This window comes from Penaeus monodon, chromosome 7, assembly GCF_015228065.2.
Source record: "Penaeus monodon isolate SGIC_2016 chromosome 7, NSTDA_Pmon_1, whole genome shotgun sequence".
Lineage (NCBI taxonomy): Eukaryota > Metazoa > Arthropoda > Malacostraca > Decapoda > Penaeidae > Penaeus > Penaeus monodon.
In genome coordinates, this window is record NC_051392.1 from 4,695,750 (window position 1) to 4,718,249 (window position 22,500).

General features: G+C 35.2%; 2 protein-coding genes across 5 annotated transcripts in view; one reads left to right on the top strand and one right to left on the bottom strand.

The window, feature by feature from the left end:
• The window catches only part of LOC119574977 (cytosolic 5'-nucleotidase 3-like), a 23,503-nt gene extending 11,732 nt beyond the window's left edge, over window positions 1-11,771 (top strand). For 2 of the 4 annotated variants that reach the window (XM_037922278.1, XM_037922276.1), the window contains exons 4-8: window positions 4,575-4,644; window positions 6,000-6,222; window positions 6,504-6,666; window positions 6,846-7,046; window positions 8,164-11,771. In XM_037922278.1, the coding sequence (XP_037778206.1) occupies window positions 4,575-4,644; window positions 6,000-6,222; window positions 6,504-6,666; window positions 6,846-7,046; window positions 8,164-8,265 (759 nt within the window). In that variant the 3' untranslated portion in view covers window positions 8,266-11,771. Of the gene's footprint in view, window positions 1-301; window positions 372-3,364; window positions 3,435-4,574; window positions 4,645-5,999; window positions 6,223-6,503; window positions 6,667-6,845; window positions 7,047-8,163 lie in introns of all 4 variants that reach the window. The other 2 variants (XM_037922279.1, XM_037922277.1) reach the window with 2 other exon arrangements.
• Window positions 11,772-14,037: 2,266 nt separating this feature from the next.
• LOC119574978 (cytochrome c oxidase subunit 5A, mitochondrial-like) lies at window positions 14,038-22,261 on the bottom strand. Its single transcript, XM_037922280.1, has 4 exons — window positions 22,067-22,261; window positions 14,858-14,970; window positions 14,529-14,699; window positions 14,038-14,362 (listed from the first exon to the last, which is right to left on the bottom strand). Exons 1-4 carry the CDS (start codon window positions 22,143-22,145, stop codon window positions 14,264-14,266), a joined length of 462 nt encoding a protein of 153 aa, XP_037778208.1. The 5' UTR covers window positions 22,146-22,261; the 3' UTR covers window positions 14,038-14,263.
• Window positions 22,262-22,500: the final 239 nt, after the last annotated feature.

The window sequence follows — 22,500 nt, forward strand, 5'->3', positions numbered from 1 at the left end:
TGTTAATGCATTAATTCCTGTCAATGATCCCTGGTCATTTGCTTCTTTTATATCTTCAGGAAGCAAGTACTGACAATGATAGGGAAATTAGAACAAATCATTTATGTCTGTCATTGTTACATTTTAACCTTTACATATCTTGTAAATACCATTTTATTTATCTAATGTTTATATGTACCATTATTTGACAGATTGATTTCTTATGCTTGTAGTATGTCCCATAGGATCTAAGCAACTAAACGGACTTTACATTCTAATTTCAACATGTAAAGATATTGACTGACCACTAGTCTGCCCTCAGCTGGTGGTGGACTATGACTTCACTCTGACGCGGGTTCATTACGAGGGTCAGCGCTGTCACTGCTCCTGGGGTAAGTGGTAGGGGAGGATTGGACAAAGGGAAGGGGTGGGACTAACCAGGTTCGTTGTCCAATTGTCCGAGTCTCGATTCTAGAATGTGTTCTGTCCCACGGCTCATTTAAAGGTAGGAGGAAAAAATACGTAATATGATCTGGCAATTGAAGACGAGGCGAAATACGGCAGGAGTGATGGCATTTTGTTATCTCCTGAATATGGTTAGGTTGGTCTGATTGGCAGGTGCACTCTCATTGACTTGGTCTTTAGTTGTTTGATAATCTTACTGCCCTTATTCTCTTTATGTTGTTTATTTTTTCTTTTTAGATATGTTTTCTTATTAGTTGACGTGAATAAATATGTATTGTTCTCTGGTGATTTTATGTTTTATTTTAAATCGTACTGCTATAATGAATAAATAGCCTTGCATGCAGGTATCAAAGCTCTATATATATTTTTTGATATATATGTATATTTCTTTATGTGGAACGGCTTCTTTTGGTATTCAAGCTTATATCTAATTCAAATTTGTTAATAGTAAAAATAGTTATAGGATTATATAATATAATAGCTTGAAATAGTGTAGTACACATGGCACAGATTGCAGTTAAAAACTAGGGTTGTAGTGTTATTTTTTGACACTTTTGCATTATTTTTCAACAAATAATTGAAACTGTAATGTGTACATATTTTGTTAGAAAGCTATTCTTCAATGTTTTGATAAATAGATACAAGTTAAGATTTTTATTTTTTATTTTGCTGTTAAGATTTTGCTAATTGGTAACAGATATTGGTTATTCCTTGGATATATTTTTTATTAGTATATTATATATGCACATTTGTATAAATATATAAAACCGAGCAGATCCTAACTATCCTACTTTTTCCATCAGTATCAAGTAAATTAAAATTAGGCAAAATTTTTTATATCAAAAGTAGGCTAGTGTTGTTTTTAAAAACTTGTGGTAGCAGTACTTGTACTGGCCAAAAATAATGGCATTAGTGGCTGAATAAATTTTATTTAGTATTTGAATAATTCCATAATGCATAAGTTATTGTAATAGTTCAGGTTGTATCTATCGAAAGGCGATAGATACTTCCTGGTTAAAAGTTCAATATATTTCTCAGCTATAGAAAAAAAAAATCTTACTGAAGTGAATTACATTGAAGAAGACATCCTCTTTTTTTGCAATTAAATGCTGATAATGTGTTCACAGTAATTAAGCAAATACAATGATATACTAATATGTGCTGCTTACACCAGACTCAGTGTGCAATTTTTAGTTACAAAAATTATCATTTGAAAAAGATTGTCTCATTCTTGAAGAACTTTGTGTAATGTCACGACAACTATGGTATCAGCTAAATTAATAACTATACTACTCTACACTTGACTACACAGGACTGGTATCACTGGATTGCGGTATTACACTTAACCAGAAAAAAGCTGATGAGCAAATCTGTATATGCCAAACTTGCATATATGTGCTAAAAGTTTTTTGTGTTTAGACATTTTGGCTAATTAAAAACAAATATGACATGAAAGGAAATACTAGAGACATAGATAAGTTTGCAAGAAGATGGGGGAATAGCTAAATAGAGCTAGGTATGCAAATTAAGTGTGTTTGACTGAATGAGAGTGAATGTGTGTGTGTGTACATGTATATTGTGGATAGAAAGAGAGGTTGGGAAGAAGTTAGATTTATTTTTATATTTTTTTCTTTTTATTATTGTTATTATTATTTATTTATTTTTTTCTTTTTCTGTGCAGCCTTAACATTTTACTGTCAGGATTATTTTAACCCAAAGTCTCAGGGAAAATGTCATTTTGCTGTAGTATCATTTTGCGAAATGTCTCTGCGCATTGATGGCTCTGCAAATGCTTAGCCACAATTATTAGACCTTGTGACCTCAGCTGATTTCACCTTTCCATCCTTTGTGGGATTTTTTTTTTTTTTTTTTCGACTGATGCTATCAATATCAATGCAGTTATTTTTATTATAGACATTATAATTATTATTGTGCTACTGACATTACTAACAGCGCTATTATACCAGAAAATATTTAGAAGATTAACCCAGTGTCAGTCGGTGGCAAGATTACAATGCCATGCCCACTGTAATAAAGGTTTATCTGTTGTCTTTACACAGATGGCTCTACAAGTGCTTATTCACCAAGGAGTCAGATTATTAGTCTTACCTATCTCATCTGTTTACCCTTTTCCTTGATTTTTTGAAAGCTTCTATTTCAGTTATTTCATTCTTTGATGTTGTTAATATTTTAATAACAATTTAATAATCATAATACCAGTAAGAATGATAATAATGTCAATATTAATAGTCTTGGAAAGAAAAACATGTTTTCCTGCCAATTCAAGGAATAGGGAAATCAGGATTGGTCACTTGGGCCAACTGCTGGCTTGAGCCCACATGGAGCCATCTGTATGTAACAAAATTCAATAAAATAAAAAAGGGACAGTGCATAAACCTCCTGACATTGAGTTCTGGAAAAGGGTATACAGGTGAGACAGGTAGTACTCGTAATTGGCTCATTGGTGACTTGGTACTTGTGGAGCCATCTATGTGTAGAAACAATAAATAAATTAAACTCACAGTGGGCATAGCATGTACATACATACCATTCCCGGCAGCTTCGGTTAAAAGGATGAATTAAAGCAGGTTCACTCTTAGTGTAGGCATTACAGTTTAATACCAGAGTATTTAATTTAATGCAACAAAATATTGGTCTCTGTCCAGGGTGTCCAGGCATCTTCATAAATTTTTATTACCAATTAGGGTTGTCAGTTACAGCAAAGATTAATATAATGTATATTTTCCTCTAATATGATTTCAGAGATATTACTGCTGATGCACATTTTTTTTTTTTTTCAAAATTAGTTATACAATACTTATGAAAGGTACTGCTATAACAAGACCAGATGAGTCCTGTAGCAGACAAGATGTCATTATATGCTGCTTTTTTATAGTAAGCCTGTTCATTCAACTTACAGATTATTGCAGATTATGACATGACAATTACAAGGTTTCATGTGAATGGACAGAAGGCAGAGTCCAGCTTTGGTGAGTCAACGTAATTGGGAAATGAACTACCAACAGACGCATTATCCAAGCTCTGTAGCCCATGTGCTTGGTGTTCTTACGTTTCTCGCTAATGAGATTTATACATTAGTTCGTGCATTTTGGTTGTTTTTCAACACTTTGAAAAGAATGGTAAAGGTATATTTGTATAGTATAGATTATAATTTTCTGGAATACAAGAAAAGATGTACTATGCTCTTTTAGTCATTAGAATATTGTTAACAAAGGAAATTAGACCTAATTCATTCTTGTGTTCAGCAGTTTGCGATACTTGCTCCAATTAGATTGATATGTTTCCTGCAACCACCTTCCAACTTTTATTTCTATTTGCAGAAATTTTGTTTGTTAAAAACCTGTGGTGTTTGTGTGTGTGTTTTCTCTTCAAGTTTCTCAGTATTTCTGGTATTTCTTATCTTGCTTTTTTGTATCTCGTTATCTCTTTCTCTTTCTCTTGTCTCTCTTTGGTTGCTAGCTTAATGCCTATAATCTTTTTGTCTCCTGCAGTCTTATTTCTGCCTTTCAGCTCATATTTGTCTAAAAGAATTGTATTTTTGTATTTGCAGTCTCTTCATGTTTCTGGTTTTATATGTGCAAGCCCTCTTTTCATACTGTATTGTATTTTCTTGCTTTAATTCTCCCTCAATTTCTCTCTGTCCATTTCTTTTTGTGTCACTTCTTGTGCTTATGTCTCTTAGTCTACTTTCTTAAACATTATACTTCAATATGTCATGAAAAGTTAATGAGATTAGCCAAAATATAATTGGCTGCATTGCTTGGATAAGTTATGAGAATCATAGATCTGCATTAGTTTATTCATTTATATGGGTAATAGATCTGGCTTCTGTGCATTGTTTAGTAGGTCCTGTAGTATCTGGATGATGTACACCATATACCTCATGTTAAAGGACTGGAGATATATTTAAAATATGTAATTATTTAAGCATTAAAAAGTATAAAGAAACAAGAAAAGAAAAGAAAAAAGACTCAGAAAACTGCTTCCAGCAGAAATGCAGTGCTGTTTTATTTATTTATTCATTTATTTATTTATAAAGAAGTGCAGTTAGCCTTTTAGGTCCAGATGATGTTACATAGCATAGAAAGTCCTTCACTAACACATTTCAGGTCATTGCCGACTTTGACCGCACCATGACTCGGGTCTCGTACTTTGGAAAGTTGTGTGACACCTGTCATGGTGAGTTCTACATTCCCATGATGTCTTCTTAAATAGCCACTTACCAGTGTTTAGTAGGTTCTGTGAGAATATGCATTTTACATTCAGCAGTGCAAATTAAGCTTTTGCAGTATGTTCTAATGGCTTTTGCCTTAATTACTTGAAGTGATGATGATTTTCCTTGAATTTGTCATGAGATTTTTTTGAGTGCCTGCTTTTTTTTAAATGTCTGTTGCAGTGATATAATTGTTATTGTTAATACTGATTATCATTGTGTTTATTTATGAATTTTATCATAATTTTTTCCATATTTTTATCATATAATTTTGTTCATTACACTATGATTTTGCAGATTCCATTTTTTTATTACTTTGAATGACAGTGAATGACCGTTAACCTTATGTAAGTGAAATGCACAGGCTATATTAATGAAGTATATATGTAAATTGGATTCAGTTGATATTTAGCATGAAGCTTATTGTTTAATGAGCATGTTATCTTTTTTTAGATAAGGCTGCTGTCAGAAATAAACTCATAATAGCCATCATTACACAAGCACATTTCAGTTTTCTGTGAGGTTTATTCATTATATAGATGATGAAGCAGGTCATTAGAATGAATGTCTTACAAGTTTCAACATGTTACAGGTTACAATTTGTAATATTATTTCAGGTATTGAGCCTCGGTTGTTTTGTGGTGTATTTAGGAGAATGATGCTGTGTTCTGATGTTAAAATCTTCGGATAAACTTGGATTAACAGACAGTGCACTTTCATAGGAACGAATACATCCTTCTTACTATTAAATACACTAATTTGCACCTATTCACTACATGCAACCCTTTTTTCTCTCATATTTTCTTATTTTAACATATCTTTGAGACTGCCTGAAGTAACTTTTATGGCATTAACTTTGGATCTTGTTGATTAATGGTATGATGAATTGCACAGAAGGAATGCAAATAGGAAAAGTTTACCATGTGGGAACTTATTTTCATGGCATCATTACTTGTTTGAAAGTGCAAGAAGGCTTAGGATTGCAGCTGCAGGGTTTGTGGATTACTTTTTCAAATTGCATTGCAATCTTTCAAGTTGTATTTTTCTAGGTAAAACTTTAAACAAACAGCATTTAGTTTCTGAAATGTGTTTTAGTAGAGCCACTATCTGTTGTATGGGAACAAGGGAGTTAGAGTGTATGTCTGTCAGTGTGTACATTTGCCTTTTGCTTTTGCCTTTTATGGTTTAATGTTGAGTTCATCAGGAAATATCATTTTCACATTTTCAGTGAAAATTTGCTGTCATAATGAGATATCTACAGTTATAGACTTTTTTTTGCTAGACATTGTTATGAAGCTCACCATCCAAAAAAAATTTGTAGGCATTATGGACAACAGCAGCCTTATGCCATCCTTTTATCGGGAAGAGGCTAACAAGCTCCTGGCCAAGTATTACCCCATTGAGATTGACCCTAAGATGTCGGAGGAAGAGAAGATTCCGTACATGATTGAATGGTACAGTCAGATCCACGAGCTGATCATCAAGTGCAAGGTCAGCCAGAAGTCTCTCGAGGAGATGGTCACCAGGAGTAATGCAAGATTAAGGTAAAGTTTATTCTTTGTCATTTATTCTTGCTCTCTCTCTCTCTCTCTCTCTCTCTCTCTCTCTCTCTCTTCATCCCTTCCTTCCTTCCTCCCTCCCTCCCCCTCCTGTCTCCTCTCCCCTCTCCCCCCTCCTTTCCTCCCCCCTCCCCCCTCTCTCCCTCTCCTCCTTTCATGATATATCAACTTTATTTTGGGTGCCATTGGTCTCTATTTTTTCCATCAGTCATGAATAATAATTTAATCAGTTCAGTTATTTCGCATGGTTTTCTTTACCTCTCCAGAGATGGAACTCGAGATCTGTGCAAAAAGCTTCATGAGTGTGGTGTTCCAGTCCTGGTTTTCTCAGCTGGAATGGGTGACATATTAGAACAAGTATTGCGGCACTTTGATGTATATACAGACAACATTAAAGTGGTGTCAAATTTCTTCAAGTACGATGAGGAGGTAGGTTTGTGGAATATTTTTGTTTTGATGTATATGATGTAATAGAAAAGTAGAATTATCAAGTGGTTCTACGGTTAGGAAAGTGGGTGACTTAGATTGTATAGACAACTGAAAGCCTTGAATTTGCCCAGTCATTATTCATTATTGTGTCTACTTTATGCCATTTATTTTCTTAATAGGGAATAGTTGTTGGTTTTGAAGGTGACTTGATCCACATGTTCAACAAAAATGAGAACGCCATCCATTCATCAGACTATTTTGATAAGTTGACCGGGCGGAACAATGTGATTCTTCTTGGTGACTCTTTAGGTGATATTAAGATGGCCGTTGGAGTTCCTCAGCCAAGTAATGTATTGAAGATTGGCTTTCTGAATGACAAGGTAAGGGTTGTTAGACGTTCTTTTTGCATATTTAGTTCCTACTGATGTCAATGCGATACTTCTTAACCCAAAGTCTGAAAAAATGTTGTTCACAGTAGTAGTATTTAGTGAAATGACATAGATGGTTCTGCAAGTACTTAACCACAAAGGAGTCAATTAGTACTCATTATAACCTCACCTGATTTCACCTTTCTTTGAGTCTGCTGGAAAAACTTTTTTTTTTTTTTTTTTTTTACCTTTTTCTTTTCTTTTATTTTACTAATACTAACAATATTGATGCTTTTATTTTTATTATAGACATTATGATTATCATAGTGTAATTGACGTTACTAACAGCAATATTAGATACCAGAAAATATCTTTGAAAATCAAGGAAAAGGGTAAATGGGTGAGACAGGTAGTACTTGTAACTGGTTCATTGGTGACTTAGTACTTGTGGAGCCATGTAAGTATAAAAATTAATAAATTAAACTCATAGTTGGGCTTTAGTTAATGCTTTTTATTAGCCTGATAAAAAAAAAGTCTTAACAGTACAATTACAGGTATTTGTTGATATGATATGTATGAGGACAAAAAATAAACAAGATCCCATGCTAATATTTAAGAAATCAGCATTATTGTCTTAGATATTTATACAGCCAGATGTAAATGACTTGGCATATGTAGGGAAAAAGATTTTTCTTTTAATGAAAATGCCAAAATCTAATCAAACTGCACTGGAAAATGTAAAGTAGAAGCTCTTTCTATGTACTTAACTTTGATAGAAAAAATAAATGCTGTAAATGGATTGGTTTCAAAATCCTCATTTTCCAAATAGTTGATTTGTGTTTAATGCTTTGGATCTTAGGATACTTCTCTTTTTTTATTCATTTTATGCACATTTTTACTCTTTTTATTGGTGAATTAGATGATAATTGATTATGAAAGATAATTATGATAGATTGATTTTAATATTAATAAATAATTAATTTTTATGATTGCTGATGACTTATTCATTGTGGATTTTGTGTTTGTCATGAAGCCTATGATATAGAACATGTATTAAAGGTAACTACTTTAATTAATAACCCTATCCATATAATGTTTAATGTTTTTTTATTCTTACATTTTTTTCCAGGTTGAAGAAAGACTGGAGGCCTACATGAATGGATTTGATATTGTATTAATTGATGACCAAACAATGGACCTAGTAAACTCCATAGTAAGGATTATGGAATAGTTAGGCCAGATTATTGACTTCAAAGCATTAAAATCAGGTTGTCGGATGTGCAAAAAGCAATTTGTTAAGTGGTTATGCAAATGTCTTAATCAAAGGGATCACAGAAGTTATGTTTGCACACCCATATCTGTACACAAAGCACCCTATTTCTACATATATGGAAAAGCATTTATAATGTTGGGTGTGGGAATTTTAGCATGAGGTTGAATGAAAGCCATAGATGTGTTAGTGCATTTTTTAAAAACTCCTTTGTTAATGGTCATGTTCGTAAAAAGTTAAAAAATGAGCAGTAATTTGCTACCAGATGTGTGTATGAGGTAATTTTTGTGCTCAATTGTCAGGTGTAACATGACTTTCAAGTTGATGTAACCTTCAAATGGTGTATTCCAATTTTTAATGCACATAAAATAGCATCATTTGGTTTTCAAGGTTAATGTGTTCAGTATGTCTATAATTAATATTCAGATTGAGATATTTTAATTTCCAAGATCAGCTATTATTTTAATAATTTTTAAGAAGTTAATGGCAGTAGAATCAAATTATTTGTAACTTGTGTCTTGTTAAATATAATCTGAACCAGTAACATATTTGTAAGAAAGAGTATAAAATTACACTATGTCCAAGTTGTTTTTAAAAAAATGCTTAAATGTTGATGCATCTGTTCCTAAATGTCTTAAAATTACCAAATTACATCAAGATAATCAGTTTTAAAAGTAGCAAAGGAGAGTTTAACCTGTTGGGGGCAAATATACATGCAAAATCCACTGTAATTTTAGTTCATTCATTTTGTTTACACACAGATGGCTCCACAAGAACTTGGTCAGAGGAATCAGTCATTAATCCTGTTATCACGTTTACCTATTTCCCGTGATTTTCAGAAATAGTTAATTGTTATTTTTTATTGCTATTTGTGTTGTTGATAACATTATAGTATACATAATATCTGTAATGATAATATTTAATAATATTTAAAACATTAGGGGAAAAAAATTAATTAAAATTCAAAGAATGAATTAATCAGGTAAGATCAGGTAACTCTTTTGGTGCTCTTAGAGCCCTCTGTGTAAACAAAATTAGTAGACTAAAACCAAAGTTAACATGATACCTATAGTTGCCTTCTAAGTACCAATAGGTGAGTTTAGGATATATAATATTGAATAGTCTAGGGGATAGCATGACTTTTTAGATTTGATTGTGACTGTGTGTATAAAGAAAGAATTGTATTTTAAGTGTGAGTGAGGAAACCCTTGTTAAAATGGTTGTTAAAATGTGGTATTCATATATGTGTTGTGTCGTGTACATGAGCTGTTTTATCTGCACCATAATAGACCTACCTGTAAAGTTAATACTTAAAACTGGAATTAGAGGTAACAGTGAATTTTTTTTTTCTACCAGTAGTAAATGCCCACAGTACTGTAATACCTTACTGTAACAGGAAATATTATATCTTATTCATTTAAAAGTATTCCATTATAATAACAAGTTATTTGTTTTCCAGCTGTACAACCACTGCAAGTAAGTCATTTAACTACCCAGACATTAAGTTAACTTCATAAAACTAGTGTGGGAAATAAAATTTTGGAGATTACAAACCAGAACTAAAATTCCTAGTTACAGAAAGTGTATAACAGAATGTGCAATGTAATAATAATTGAACAAAGACAAAAATTTTTGCATATTGCAGTCCTTGCCATTTGGTTTAGGTGAAGCACTTGTGACTACCTAGATATTGGTGGGATGATAGCTACTATTAGTCTTTCACTGTAGAAGTGGTAATGTAAGTAGCAAGTTCAAGTAGATCAACACAATCACACCACAACTACTGAATAGACGGGAAAGTGAGAATGTGGCTTTCAGTAAAATACAATTATGCTTTCTTTTCTTTCTTTTTAGTAGATTAAAAAGTCTGTTTACAAACAATAACATGTATAAAATAGGGGAACAGTTTTATCATTATCTTCAGCCTTGACCATACCCATGGTAGAGCGAAATCACCAGATAAAGCAGTGTGTCTGATAGTTTGACCATTTGCTGTTGGGTATAGATAAACAACCCTGCCAGATGCCAGCACCCTCATGTGTATGACAGCACATAAGCTTTGCACAGTAATCAGTCAAAATCCACTGGGCTCTGTTCAATCATGTGCATGGGGCCTTAGGGATACATATGCAATACCTGCTGATATCAGACTGCATCAAGTCAATATTGGGGAAAACAATTCTGTAATCATGATTTTATTTGTGCTACAAAAATGACATTAATATCTACCCAATAAATTTTCAGGAATTTATATGTATTACCACCAAGTGAGCTTGTTTTCTTTCTTTCTATTTCATGGAAATGACACTGGTTTGTTAAATTCATCTAGTAAAATTAATAAGCATTTATCAATAAAAGTACAATATTAGCTAAGTTATGTTCACTTTACGTAAAAGTATGTTATTCACAAACAAGTTGGTAGATTTTCAGGAACAAAAGGCAAGATAGACTATAGACTTCTTGGTATTTTGACAATATTGAAACTTGTCTGTAATACCAAAATAATTTTGGTGGTTTGTTAGTGTACTGTAACTAAAGTAATTTTGTCTACTTGATTTTGAAACCAGTTGCTGTCTACCAAGGAGTCTTTTCCAAAATGGGAGTGTCTAAAATCTTTACCAGTCAAATATATTATTTTGTAATAGCTTCCAACTCAGTCTATGTCTAATATAGGTTTGTTTCTTATTCCATATAGGGATTAAACATATTGCAACTGATATTTTTAACAAATATCATTGTATTTGTATTATGGATAGAACACTTAACACTTAAATAGAAACTTGTAACAGTTTTATCAGAATGGGATCTTGTAAAAATAGAAATGTAAATTTACCAGTTTAAAGCAGAGCACAAGGTAATGCTCAAATAGATGTAGATAACCTAGTAAGCTTTTTCATATTTCTTTGCATTTTATACTTCTGAACTGGCTGGGTGATGGTTGGAAATTTTCAGTGAATATATCGTAAAACATGTAAAAGTTACTCTAGTCAGTGGTAAAGTTTGTTACTTTGGTGAAGAGCTAACTTGCAAGTGGTGAAAATATTTGAGCTCTTGTATATTTAGTTAATACCTAATGACTATTTTTCAGATATTGTTACCAATGATTACCAAAGGATATACCTTCCTAATATAATTTTAGAAAGCCTCCAAAATAAATTTTTTTAAAAATCTGCTGCATCAACTAGTTAACAAACATGAACTGTAGACTTTTTTCTGAACATAGATCTGATTTAACACAGGTTATGTAAAAAATACAAAAAAGGCTGCTTGTAAATAATATTGAGTGCTCTTTTGTGCTTGGTTTAATGTCTTGTTCCTTTTACAAGGATTTTTCCACAATCTGTCTGTCAATCTCTTGAAGGTATGGTTAGTAGTCATACAACTTCCACTTGACTGTTCAAAGTTGAAATTTGCTTATTTTTGTAATAAACTCTATTGGAACAAATACATATCAACATTAACATTCATCCTTTTGTTTCAGTGCCTTATTTTGTACCACCAACTGAACTAGGATTATAATTAAAATATGTTTTCTTGTGTATGACTTTTTCCTGAGAATCATTAGGCATTAAGCCTGTTTATCTGACTTCTTAAACCCTTAGATGTGGTTGCGTCTCGGCAATCACATGGCCAAAGATCCAGGCATTATTTATTTATTTATTGGAAATTTTCTGCTGCATCAATATCTAAAGTCATTAGTGGTGTATACAAAACAGAGCGATAGGGTAAGGTTTGGGGGGAAAGTTTTGGTTCAATAAGGCAATGTTTGTCGATTTCCAGAATGGTCAAACGTGTACCAGGCATCAAAGGCTACACAGCATTATGGTAGAGTATTGTGGCAAAAAGGGTAAATACGATTTAATGATTTCAATAAGTGGACAGAAGTGGACAAAGAGGAGAAGAAAAAGGAAAGAGGGAGAAGAGAAGACCTTGCAAAATTCGTTGAGGTGAGGGCTGTACTAAGACAGTAGTATGGTAGTGAATAGAGGGAGCGAGGGAGCTGATAGGGTATAGTATAATTTAAAGGTTGTTAGGGAGCATTATGATAAGAGTATTGCAGCAAAAATGGCTAAAACAAGTTTAATGATTAGGATATGTGGACAGAACAAGGGGATGAAGAAAAGCAAAGGGAAGGAGAAGAAAAGACCATGCAAAATTAGTTGAGACAAGGGCTGAGGACCAAGGTTTGAGGCCCCTACATTGGGCCTCAATCCCTGACTTCTAAGTCTGCCCACAATAGCAACAACAAGGGATTGGGGGGGATCTGGGCGTTTGGCTTTTGGGTGTGAGGCCTGTAAGCCAGCTGCACTTGTGTGTGGTGATAAGACTATGTTTCCTATTTGCAATGTTATTTTCTCTTTTTATGCATGTGTTCTTAGCTTTTTTGCCATTTTCCAATGTCCATATTTGTCATTTGATTTGTATTATCCAGATGGTAATATAAGGTTTTCTTTGCAGACTCCATATCAACTTTCAATGACAACTCGGTGCAAGAAAAAAAAATTCTAATCAATTTTCAGTAATACAACCTAACCAGTATAGGATGCTGAGCATAGAAATGGCATCCTCCATGGAACTACTGCTCTTCCAGTCATGGCTCATGGACATTACAGTCCACACATTTGTTTATGGGAATAATGCAACATTGCCAAATAAGTCTATAACCACTCTCCCAGGAGGTTGTGCACTTATGGCAAGTCTTTCCCTTCACCCCAGCCTTTATCCAAAATGCTCATTACAGCAAGTTTGTGTCACTCAACCTGCAGCCAGATTTTCCCATGACAGCATGTTCACATCAGCCACCCCTCCAGTCTTTTTTTTTTTTTTTTTTTTTTTTTTATCATAGGGGTTAAAAGTCGTCATCTTGGGAAATATTTTAAATACATATAAAATTTGTACTAGGAATACACTTTCTCCTCATTATTATTATACTTGTGCAATTCTTCAATTAAAATTTTAGAAAAGATATCTTATAACCAAACCGTGTGTCTATATTTTGTATACACCACTAATGACCTTATATGTTGACATAGCAGAAAATTTCCATAAATAATTAAGGAAATTAGAGAAAGTTACTTATTGTTAACTGCCAGGGATGGCATTTATGAACATGCCAAGCCCACCAAGTTTAATTTATCATCTTTACAGAGAGATGGCTTCATAAGTATTTATTTACTTATTGAAAAATTTGTGCTGTGTCAAAATGAAAGGTCCTTACTGGCATATACAAAATATAGTGATAGGGTGGGGCTTGTAAGAAGTGCTTTGGTTCACAAGGCAATGTGCCAGGTATCAAAGGTCACATAACCTTTTTGCCACAATACTTTGTCATAATGCTAAGTGTGAGTTAACAATTAGGATAAATGGGCAGAAGGGATAAAGAAGAGAAAGAAAGGATAGGGAGGGGAAAAAAAAAAAAATGCAAAATTAGTTGAGGCAAGGGCTAAGATCCAAGGTAAGGGTGATCCTACTTTGGATGGTGTCCATAATAAACAGCATCAATAGCAACAGCATTAGTGACATTTTTTTTCTGGGAAATTCGAAGAAATGTGAAATCAGCTGAGGTCAAGAGGTCTATGAACTGACTCCTCCTTGGTGGCTAAGCACCTGTTGGAGCCATCTGTGTAAAGACATATCACAAAGCAACACAACAGTGAACACTACATTTTCTCAGCAGCATTGGCAATTAGAGTTCAAGGAGGAACTTTAGAGAAGGAAACAAAAACAAAAAAGTACCTGTACATAATATATTTGTAAATTAAAATGGGTTCAGATCCCCTATACAAATTATTAACATTTCCTTACACAACATGGAAAGATTCCCACAGACCTGGGAAATGTACTGTCATTATTTAAAGTTGTATCTTTTCTTTATTATCACTTGCCCTGTTACTAGCTTTTGTCACTGAATTATTATTATTATCCCAACTAATCATAAATACATTAGTGGCATTCTTTTTTATTGGTCATACACACTCTCTAGAGCAAGCTCAGGCTTGTCATAGCCCATTTCTTCTGGGGTGCTGATGCCCAACTGAGACAGTGTTGGCTGGATCTCCTACAAAACACAAGAGGAATTTGCATAAATAAATGTAAAATCTAAAAATAAATTATTCATTAGTTAGATCCTTACAACTATCATCAAATACAATTACTTGATACTCCATTCAATTACAATTACACCTTTTTAACCAGTTATGTTACAGAGATCAGTTTTATCTTACCTGTAAAACATAAGGATAGATTTCCTTCTGTTTAGAACCACACTTGTCCTTGATTGCCTCAATGAAGCGCACTGCCAAGGCATAATCATTGCAACGACGGCAAGCGTTCAGGGCAGCAACAATGATCTTGGGCTCGGGAACCAGGTCCATACCACAAAGATCATTCATAGCCTGAAATTAATACAAGCATTAATGCCAATACCTGTTCAATTTTTTAAAAACCAATAAAAAATATAAAAATCCAAGATAATCATAAAGGAGTTTCATTTTTCTTATAATTCTTATAATGAAATTTTGATATAACAAGACAGAAAATTGGTAAAGCTCACCTTGCGAACTTCCCAACCATCAATGTCAGGTCGGGAGAAGTATGCTTCATAACGGGCATCAAATTCAGCATCTGTCTCTGTTGAGTGTTTGGACATGCTGCGGCTGGCGGTTGCTATAAGATGTAGAAAAAGGTTTCATTACAAATAAAGACAACAAAATAGTCATTATTATTTTTACTACATTAATGTCTTGAGATTTAGCTTAAATTCATTCCCATAATCTCATTAAAATAGTCCATGTTCTTAAAATATATCACGGAAATTACAGAAACAAACCACAAGAAATAATTCCTGATAAAATATTGAGCAGAGTTCTAGTCTAATGCTAATTTTCAAAGGCAGTAACCCCTACAGTACAAAAACGACACTTCTGCCATGGTGACGTTACACAGCTTGACAGAGCAAGCACAAGGCTAGCCATCTATTGGGTTGCATGAGAAAGCAAGACAAATTCTTGATAGCAAGAAAAAGTTTTGAGATACTTGGCAATAAAATCCCTGGCTTAAAATACCTTATGTAATACAGCACCAAAATTACTACAATTTCATCCATAAGAAGGTAGAGGCAGGAAAACATGACATTGCCATTAGCTCAAGCAGAGGGCTTGAAGTGAGGGTGTGGGGGTGCCATCATGGGTGTGGTTGATGGAAACTTGCCAAACATATGATTGAGGCTACTATTTCATTCATAAAAAAAAAAAATACAGGAAAAAACTAAACCAATTTTTGACAAGCTTGCCACAATTGTGTAGAATATGACTGTTGCACACATTCAGCAACTAGCCATTATTGTACCAAATACAAATTTAAGGGTCAAGCATACTGGTACTGCAAGTATGACTACTTGCTTCCTAGCATAAAGATATCTTACTACTCAGACCACAGTTGTAACCTGTCTATATTCACCAAATGTATGAGGAATTAGTTAGCCTTCCCTTTTTACAAACATTTACATTACTTGTTCAAGACTCCCTGATTCAACAGCTATAGAACTATCCAGATCCCTGCAAGATAGCCTTTTTCAACTTGGGTTCTCTATAAGATAATTTCTTAACTAGTTTACTGCATCTTGTGTTCTATAATTGGTTCATCTATTTGGCTACTTAGCTTATAGTGATTGTATGACAGTATGGTATAAATAAATATATGAAGAAAACAAGCCTCTTCTTTGGCTTATAGTAATACTGATCAAAATTGAAGTTTGGTTGTCTGCTATACTGTAGCCAAACATGTGAAATTTGTTTCTCCTAACTCCCACTATCACTTATGGCATGTATCCTGGAAATTCATTTTTTGGGAGAAATTGGGCCCACAGTCATTTAACAAATCAATAAAAGAGGAAAATTTTAAATATAATTTTATCATTCATTCAGTTCCATTATGATACCAATATGAACACACAACACCATACTCTGCATGTTCTCTAGTCTAAGAAGGTGGAAATGCAAGGGAGAGCAGAAGGCTACAGAAATGGGTAAATTGGGGGTACAGATGGAACATACATCACAATCCAAGGAATTTAAAGTTTTTGAGTGTAGGGGGTAAGCTATAAGTAAAATTACCCATATGGAAAAAAGGGAAAGAAAGTCATAACATGATTTTTTTATGGTTAATGGTTCAAACAAATGTGCTAAAATCTTTATATATGTGACCAGCTGCAATGTATGCAAAATTAAGATGTAATCAGTTTTCTGGAACACTATCAGCACCTGGGATCTTACTTTGTGCATATTATTTTACAAATTTTTTCCTTTTAAGCAAATAATTTTTAAGTTCAGCATCAGATTTGTCATCAGATTCATATCAAATCTTACCAATTTGCTTCTGGTAATTATCCAGAACACCAATGCAAGTAATGGTCATGAGGTTCTTCCCGTGCAATATTCCAAACAAACACTAAATCTGTGATAAATAAAGGTAAGCCCACATACATTTATCAAAGTCCAGGGATTGTGCATCAAACAATGCCAAAGTTATTCACCTGCTGGATTCCAGTGCCTTCCATATGGACCAAATTCTGGGTATTGACTTTACATAAAGGGGGGACTCTCCTGCCTTGCCTTGCCTTGTCTGGCATTTATTGTCACACAAGGGAATGTTCAAGGTCTATTTTGCTAGATTATACATAGTGGAAGCTTGTTAGTTTCTGCCACTGTGGAGGCTACAACATTACTAAACATCACCCTGTATGAATGAAGACCATGCTCTGTGATGGAAAGTACATAATTTTAACCCAATGTCAGCGTGTGGCAAGGCTACAATGCCATGCCCACTGTAATAAAAGTTTATCTCTTGTCTTCACACAGATGGCTCTACAAGTGCTTAGGCACCAAGGAGTCAGCTATTAGTCTTACATATCTCATCTGCTTACCCCTTTCCTTCATTTTTTGAAAGCTTCATTTCTATATTTTATTGTCTTTGATGTTAATATTTTAATAACAATTTAACAATCATAATATCAATAAGAATGATAGCAGCATCAACATAAATAGCATTGGAAAGAAAAACACATTTACCCACCAATTCAAGGAATGGGACAATCAGGATCAGTCACTAGAGCCAACTGACAGACTCATTGCCGGCTGAGCACACATGGAGCCATCTGTATATAACAAAATTCACTTAAATCTAAATGGGGACAGTACATAAACCCACTGACATTAGGTTAAGCCCAACCCAAGAGCAGCACACCTTTGAGGTCCACCACATTTATCTGTTTAATCCATTGACCAAGAGCAGCATAATGCCAAGTGACTATCATGGCTTATTCATCTTTGACACTCCAGCAAAAATTGAAAAATATACTCCTAGACACAAAGCATACTATAGCAGGAATAGAGCCTGGTTTGGTTCCCTATTGCAAATAAATTACACAGATGTAGTCAAGCTTCAGTGAGCATTATGTAAGAGATTGGTTTCAGGCCGATTTATGGAAAAGAAATTACTACATAACTAATCCCAATTCCTGCTACTTGTGGTAATTTTATAGTTTGGACACACTCACCAGAGACTAAGTCCCTAAATCTACATCACAAAATTTATACAAGAATCTAAAATGGTGCTGCCCAAGGGGAGGGCAACCCACCCCAGCAAACACTGTCTTTACCTCAGTATGTATAGTAAGATAGCACCAAGTGGATTTAGGCTGTGAGTGGTGCTTTCCACAATCTTTTTCTTTCATTTGTGGCTTTACCATGCATATCTGCAGATTATTACTTTTACCAACAACTGCAACTTCTTATCCTCTATAAGAATACCATTTGTTCTAGCTTCATGCATTCCTACAGAAAGATTAAACTGCAACTTTGATTTGGATAAAACATAGGCCAATCATTCAAAGGAAAATACCCTATTTTGAAATGCTCTGCCAGCATATATGAAATATTTACCCAGACTACTCTCGGTTTTCACCTCTCTTCACCTATCTTGCACTTCCCATTAACAGTCAAGTAACAAAAATCTTTTGTTTAGTTCACACATACCAATATCATTACTGTCACTTAGACAAAATGCCATAGTAATAAAACTAAGCAGATTCAGTCTGGCTTATTACTGATGCCGATACTCTTTTTTATATTTGGTTAATCTTTATAGTATGGACACACTAAGCTAGTCCTCTTGTAGAAGACAAAATGATGCAGTTGTCTACTAAGTGTTCCTGAGCTCTATCTTGCTGTGCATACCAAGGTATGCATGGCATGTATGGGCAGTGCACGAAGGGCATGCCTGGTCACAGCAATTTAGATTGTTGATTAAATTTGCAATATGAATGCACTCTGATGTGTGCATCCATATTGTAAAGAATTACCACCAGAGGGCCACCCAGTCATGGCATCATAGATTACTGAATAAATTTTGTGACATGGAGTTGGGAATTTTTCTCTTGAGTGTGCATCTGCATTCTAAAGAATTACTTGATATTTTTGTAAGATAACAGTTAGGTAATTCAAATAGATATGGCCAATATTAATGAGTATTATTGATCAATTTCACTTGATATATGCTGTCCAGATGCAGGAATTATAGTATAAGAAACCAACAATAAAGAAATTAGAGGCAAATAGAGATGCTTTCTGCCACAGCCAATGTGCTTGTGGGTGTTAAAAGAATACCCTGGTGAAATTTCCTGGCAATTCACCATACAAGGAGCCAGTCCAAGCTCTCTCTTGCCATAACATGTTAGGTTAATGTTTGTCTGCCTTTGCCAAAGAGCCAATGGTAGCCACAATGATTACTTGATGACTGAACAATTGTTAATTGTGCAATCGACTGCTGCTCCTCTGGCCCTCATGGAACCTCAATATAGGCACTATAACAATAATATAAGTTCCCAAAAAATTATATGAGTCATAATAAACTAGGTATTGGTAAAACTTATCATCAATATTATATTTCTAATGGGTCATTGGTTGAATACCTTCACATGACCAATTACAACAATAGTGGTAACAATGAAGACTAATCTTTACTGCATGGATACATTAACCCATTGCCGACGGGTGGCATGTACGTACATGCCATGACATGTCGGGACCATCTGCCGGGGGCACGTACGCACATGCCATAGAGTATGCATGGACATGCCATGAGTTTTTTTTTGTTACAATCACGGCAAAAGATTATTTTTTTGCCAGTGAAAGTGTGATTAAGTCGGTTCTAACACTATCATTTTTACCATGCAACAAACGAAAAAAATGCAACAAACCGACAATTTCAACTCCATGATGCCACACACTGCTTATTTTATTCGGACTATAGACCGAATAATGATCAACTATGGAGTCTATATAACAACAAAAATACCCTTCAGTCTCGATTTATCAGGAAGTTTGGCAAGTAGAGACTGTAAAAAATAATGAAAATTGAAAATACAACATATCTTCGTAGTATTACGAAGAAACGGCATGGGATGCTGGTATTTGGCATAAGTGGTCGCGCATGCTTGGGCGACGATATAAGCCCCCGGCAGCGAGGCCCCGGCCTCTATGAATGCTACCCATCAATTATGGGTTAAGCTTAGAGAGAAAGTGCCACTCAGAGTATGTCCACCCAGTGCTCCCTTGTTTCTGCTCAATCATGCTATGCATGCCGAGGCATAGACAATGTTTTCCAGGGGGTCCACTGAACCCTTCCTTTGGGCAGTGCCCGAAGGGAACACCCAGACACGGCAATTTAGATTGCTGAATAAAGTATGTGACATGGTGTTGGGGACTGTCTCTGGTGAATGCATCCGTACTGCAAAGAATTGCCTCCAAGCCACTCCTACCCATGTAAGTAGGATATTTGCCACAGAACACCCCTTTTAAGGTGTTGCTGTCCCCCACCCCTGCTCTTGACGCAAAAAGATTCCTTACATCTTCACAAGAGGATAGAGCGTACAACCAACATGAATAAATAAAAAGTAGGTAAGGCTAGATTGGATTTCTGGGTTTGCACAAAACACCATGTTAACATACTTGCGACTAAACAGTTTATTATAATTGCATTGTTCGAAACTTGGCTCGCCTTTTCTGAAAATGGACTTTTTGCACATATGGTTTTGTGCTTGTTTACTCTGGAGCTATTATATACTGTGTTCGTAGGACAGTTTTGTTCAGGCTTTTGAAAAATTTATTTTTCTATTGTTTATAGGACACCATTTGGCCAGATTTTCAAAAAGATTACTTTTCTACTGTTTTCGGGACACAGTTTGGCTCGGGTTTTTGAAAAATTGATTTATTTCTGCCTGTTCCTATTGACACCCAGTGCCATCCATTAGCCCCCTCCCCACGGTCCCCCCTGCATACCCCAAGATTGTTGGGTGGAGGAAATATACAAAAAATCTGATTTTGGGACTTAGTTTCTAGAAGGAGTATCTCTCTGTAAAAATTACCCTATTTTTTGTTATACAGGATGGGACTGGGGGGAGCAGCTTCCCATAGGAGAATTATAGGGAGGACAGCCCACCTGCATTTTACTAAATATTTCCACCAAGTGCCCACGGGGAGTGTATGTAAAACTTTGCTATCATTACTCACGTATGAGTAGATAGGTAATGTCTATGGAGCTAGTAAGATCCTAGTTGCACACTCCTTTTAGTGGGTCGTGTGGCATGGTTGGTTTAGCACTGGCCTCCGGTTTCATACCAAGAGTGACTTATATAATAGAAAACTTTTGTGATATACTTTCAGAGTGGAGGGTACAAATGAGGAATTATAGAAAATGCAACATTATGAACTCTGACTGTGCTGTGGCCGGTCTCTGAGCGGTGATATGCTGGGGATATTTTTCATAATTTTGCCATAAATATAAGGCTGCAGATGTACCTTCATTGATTATGACAATTTCTTATACTCTAAAAGATGGCAGTCCATTTCCCTCTCTGTGTATCACTCTCGGTAACATTAACAGTACATTCTTTGGATATTTTTTCAATTATGACAATCATGTATGAAATATTAAATTAAAGTACACATTTACTACATGATTTAGGAAAGGCAGGCACTGAACAGTCGCAAAAGAAAAAAAATTGTTCACAAGTGCATAGTAATCCGTGAACTACATGATAGGCTGTAGTAAAGAGTAATGCGGTCACAGTAGTCTTCATCTTTGCAATGTAAACATGGTGAGGGACTTAGAAAAACGGTCAATCTTCTCTCTTCTCTGTCACATATCTCCTTTAATATTTATTTGTGCACATTTTGCCATAGATGAAAAGTGTCTCAGTTTTCGCCAAGGTAACCATTGCATACACTTTTTAAAATGAAATCCAAATTGCTATACACTAAAAAAAAAAAAAAAAAAAAAATCCGGTTTTCGTGAACTAAAACTGCTGCTGAACAGAGACATTAATAGTAATCAAGGTTACTTCATCAACGCCTAATTATTTTGATGCAGGCGACGTGCTAAATTACGCCACTACGGTCTTTCCGGCAAAATTTACCCGCATTGGAAATAGGCCTAAAGATATGTATTAGAAATTACAATCGACCATTACCCAGCAAGCACATCCATCTCTCACGAAAATCAATCTTCTCGCCAATTATCACACACTCCCAGCAATAAAGCCCCGCGACAGGCTCTCAACCAGCCAATAAAACCATAGAGAAGAAGAAAATAAGGCCAACAAAGTCTGCGTTCTCTCTACTCCATTCACCTTCACGGAGCAGACATCCCCCTTCGTCACGTACACAGTTATCTCGCCGAAATCAACGCCTTCCCCTTCACTCACCCGCAGGAATCCTCGAGGAAGTCTCCAGCAGAGACGCCTTGGCGACATGGCTGACCCTCGTGAGCGCAGAGCGGAACATTTTGGGAGAAATCGGGGGCCTCGAGAGAGAATGCGTCGTCTGAAGGACCGGCTGCGGGCGATGGAGGATCAGCTGAACGAGGCCGGAGGATGGGCAATGCGGACGGTTCTCAGGGCGCGAGGGCTCGGTTTACAGCGATTTTGACTCCTTTCGAGGGGAAAATGATGCTTTTGGGTCCTTAGTTTGGGTCTTGTTTAAGATAAGGTGTGCGTGTGTGGCATCAAATAAATGAAAGAGTTTGGTAGGGGATTGCATAATAGTTCTGAGAAATATTTATGTTATCGATTAGAGACGGAATGGCTCGCTTGCGTCATATTTATCTATTCTTATAACGATTGCACATTTGTTTTTGGTC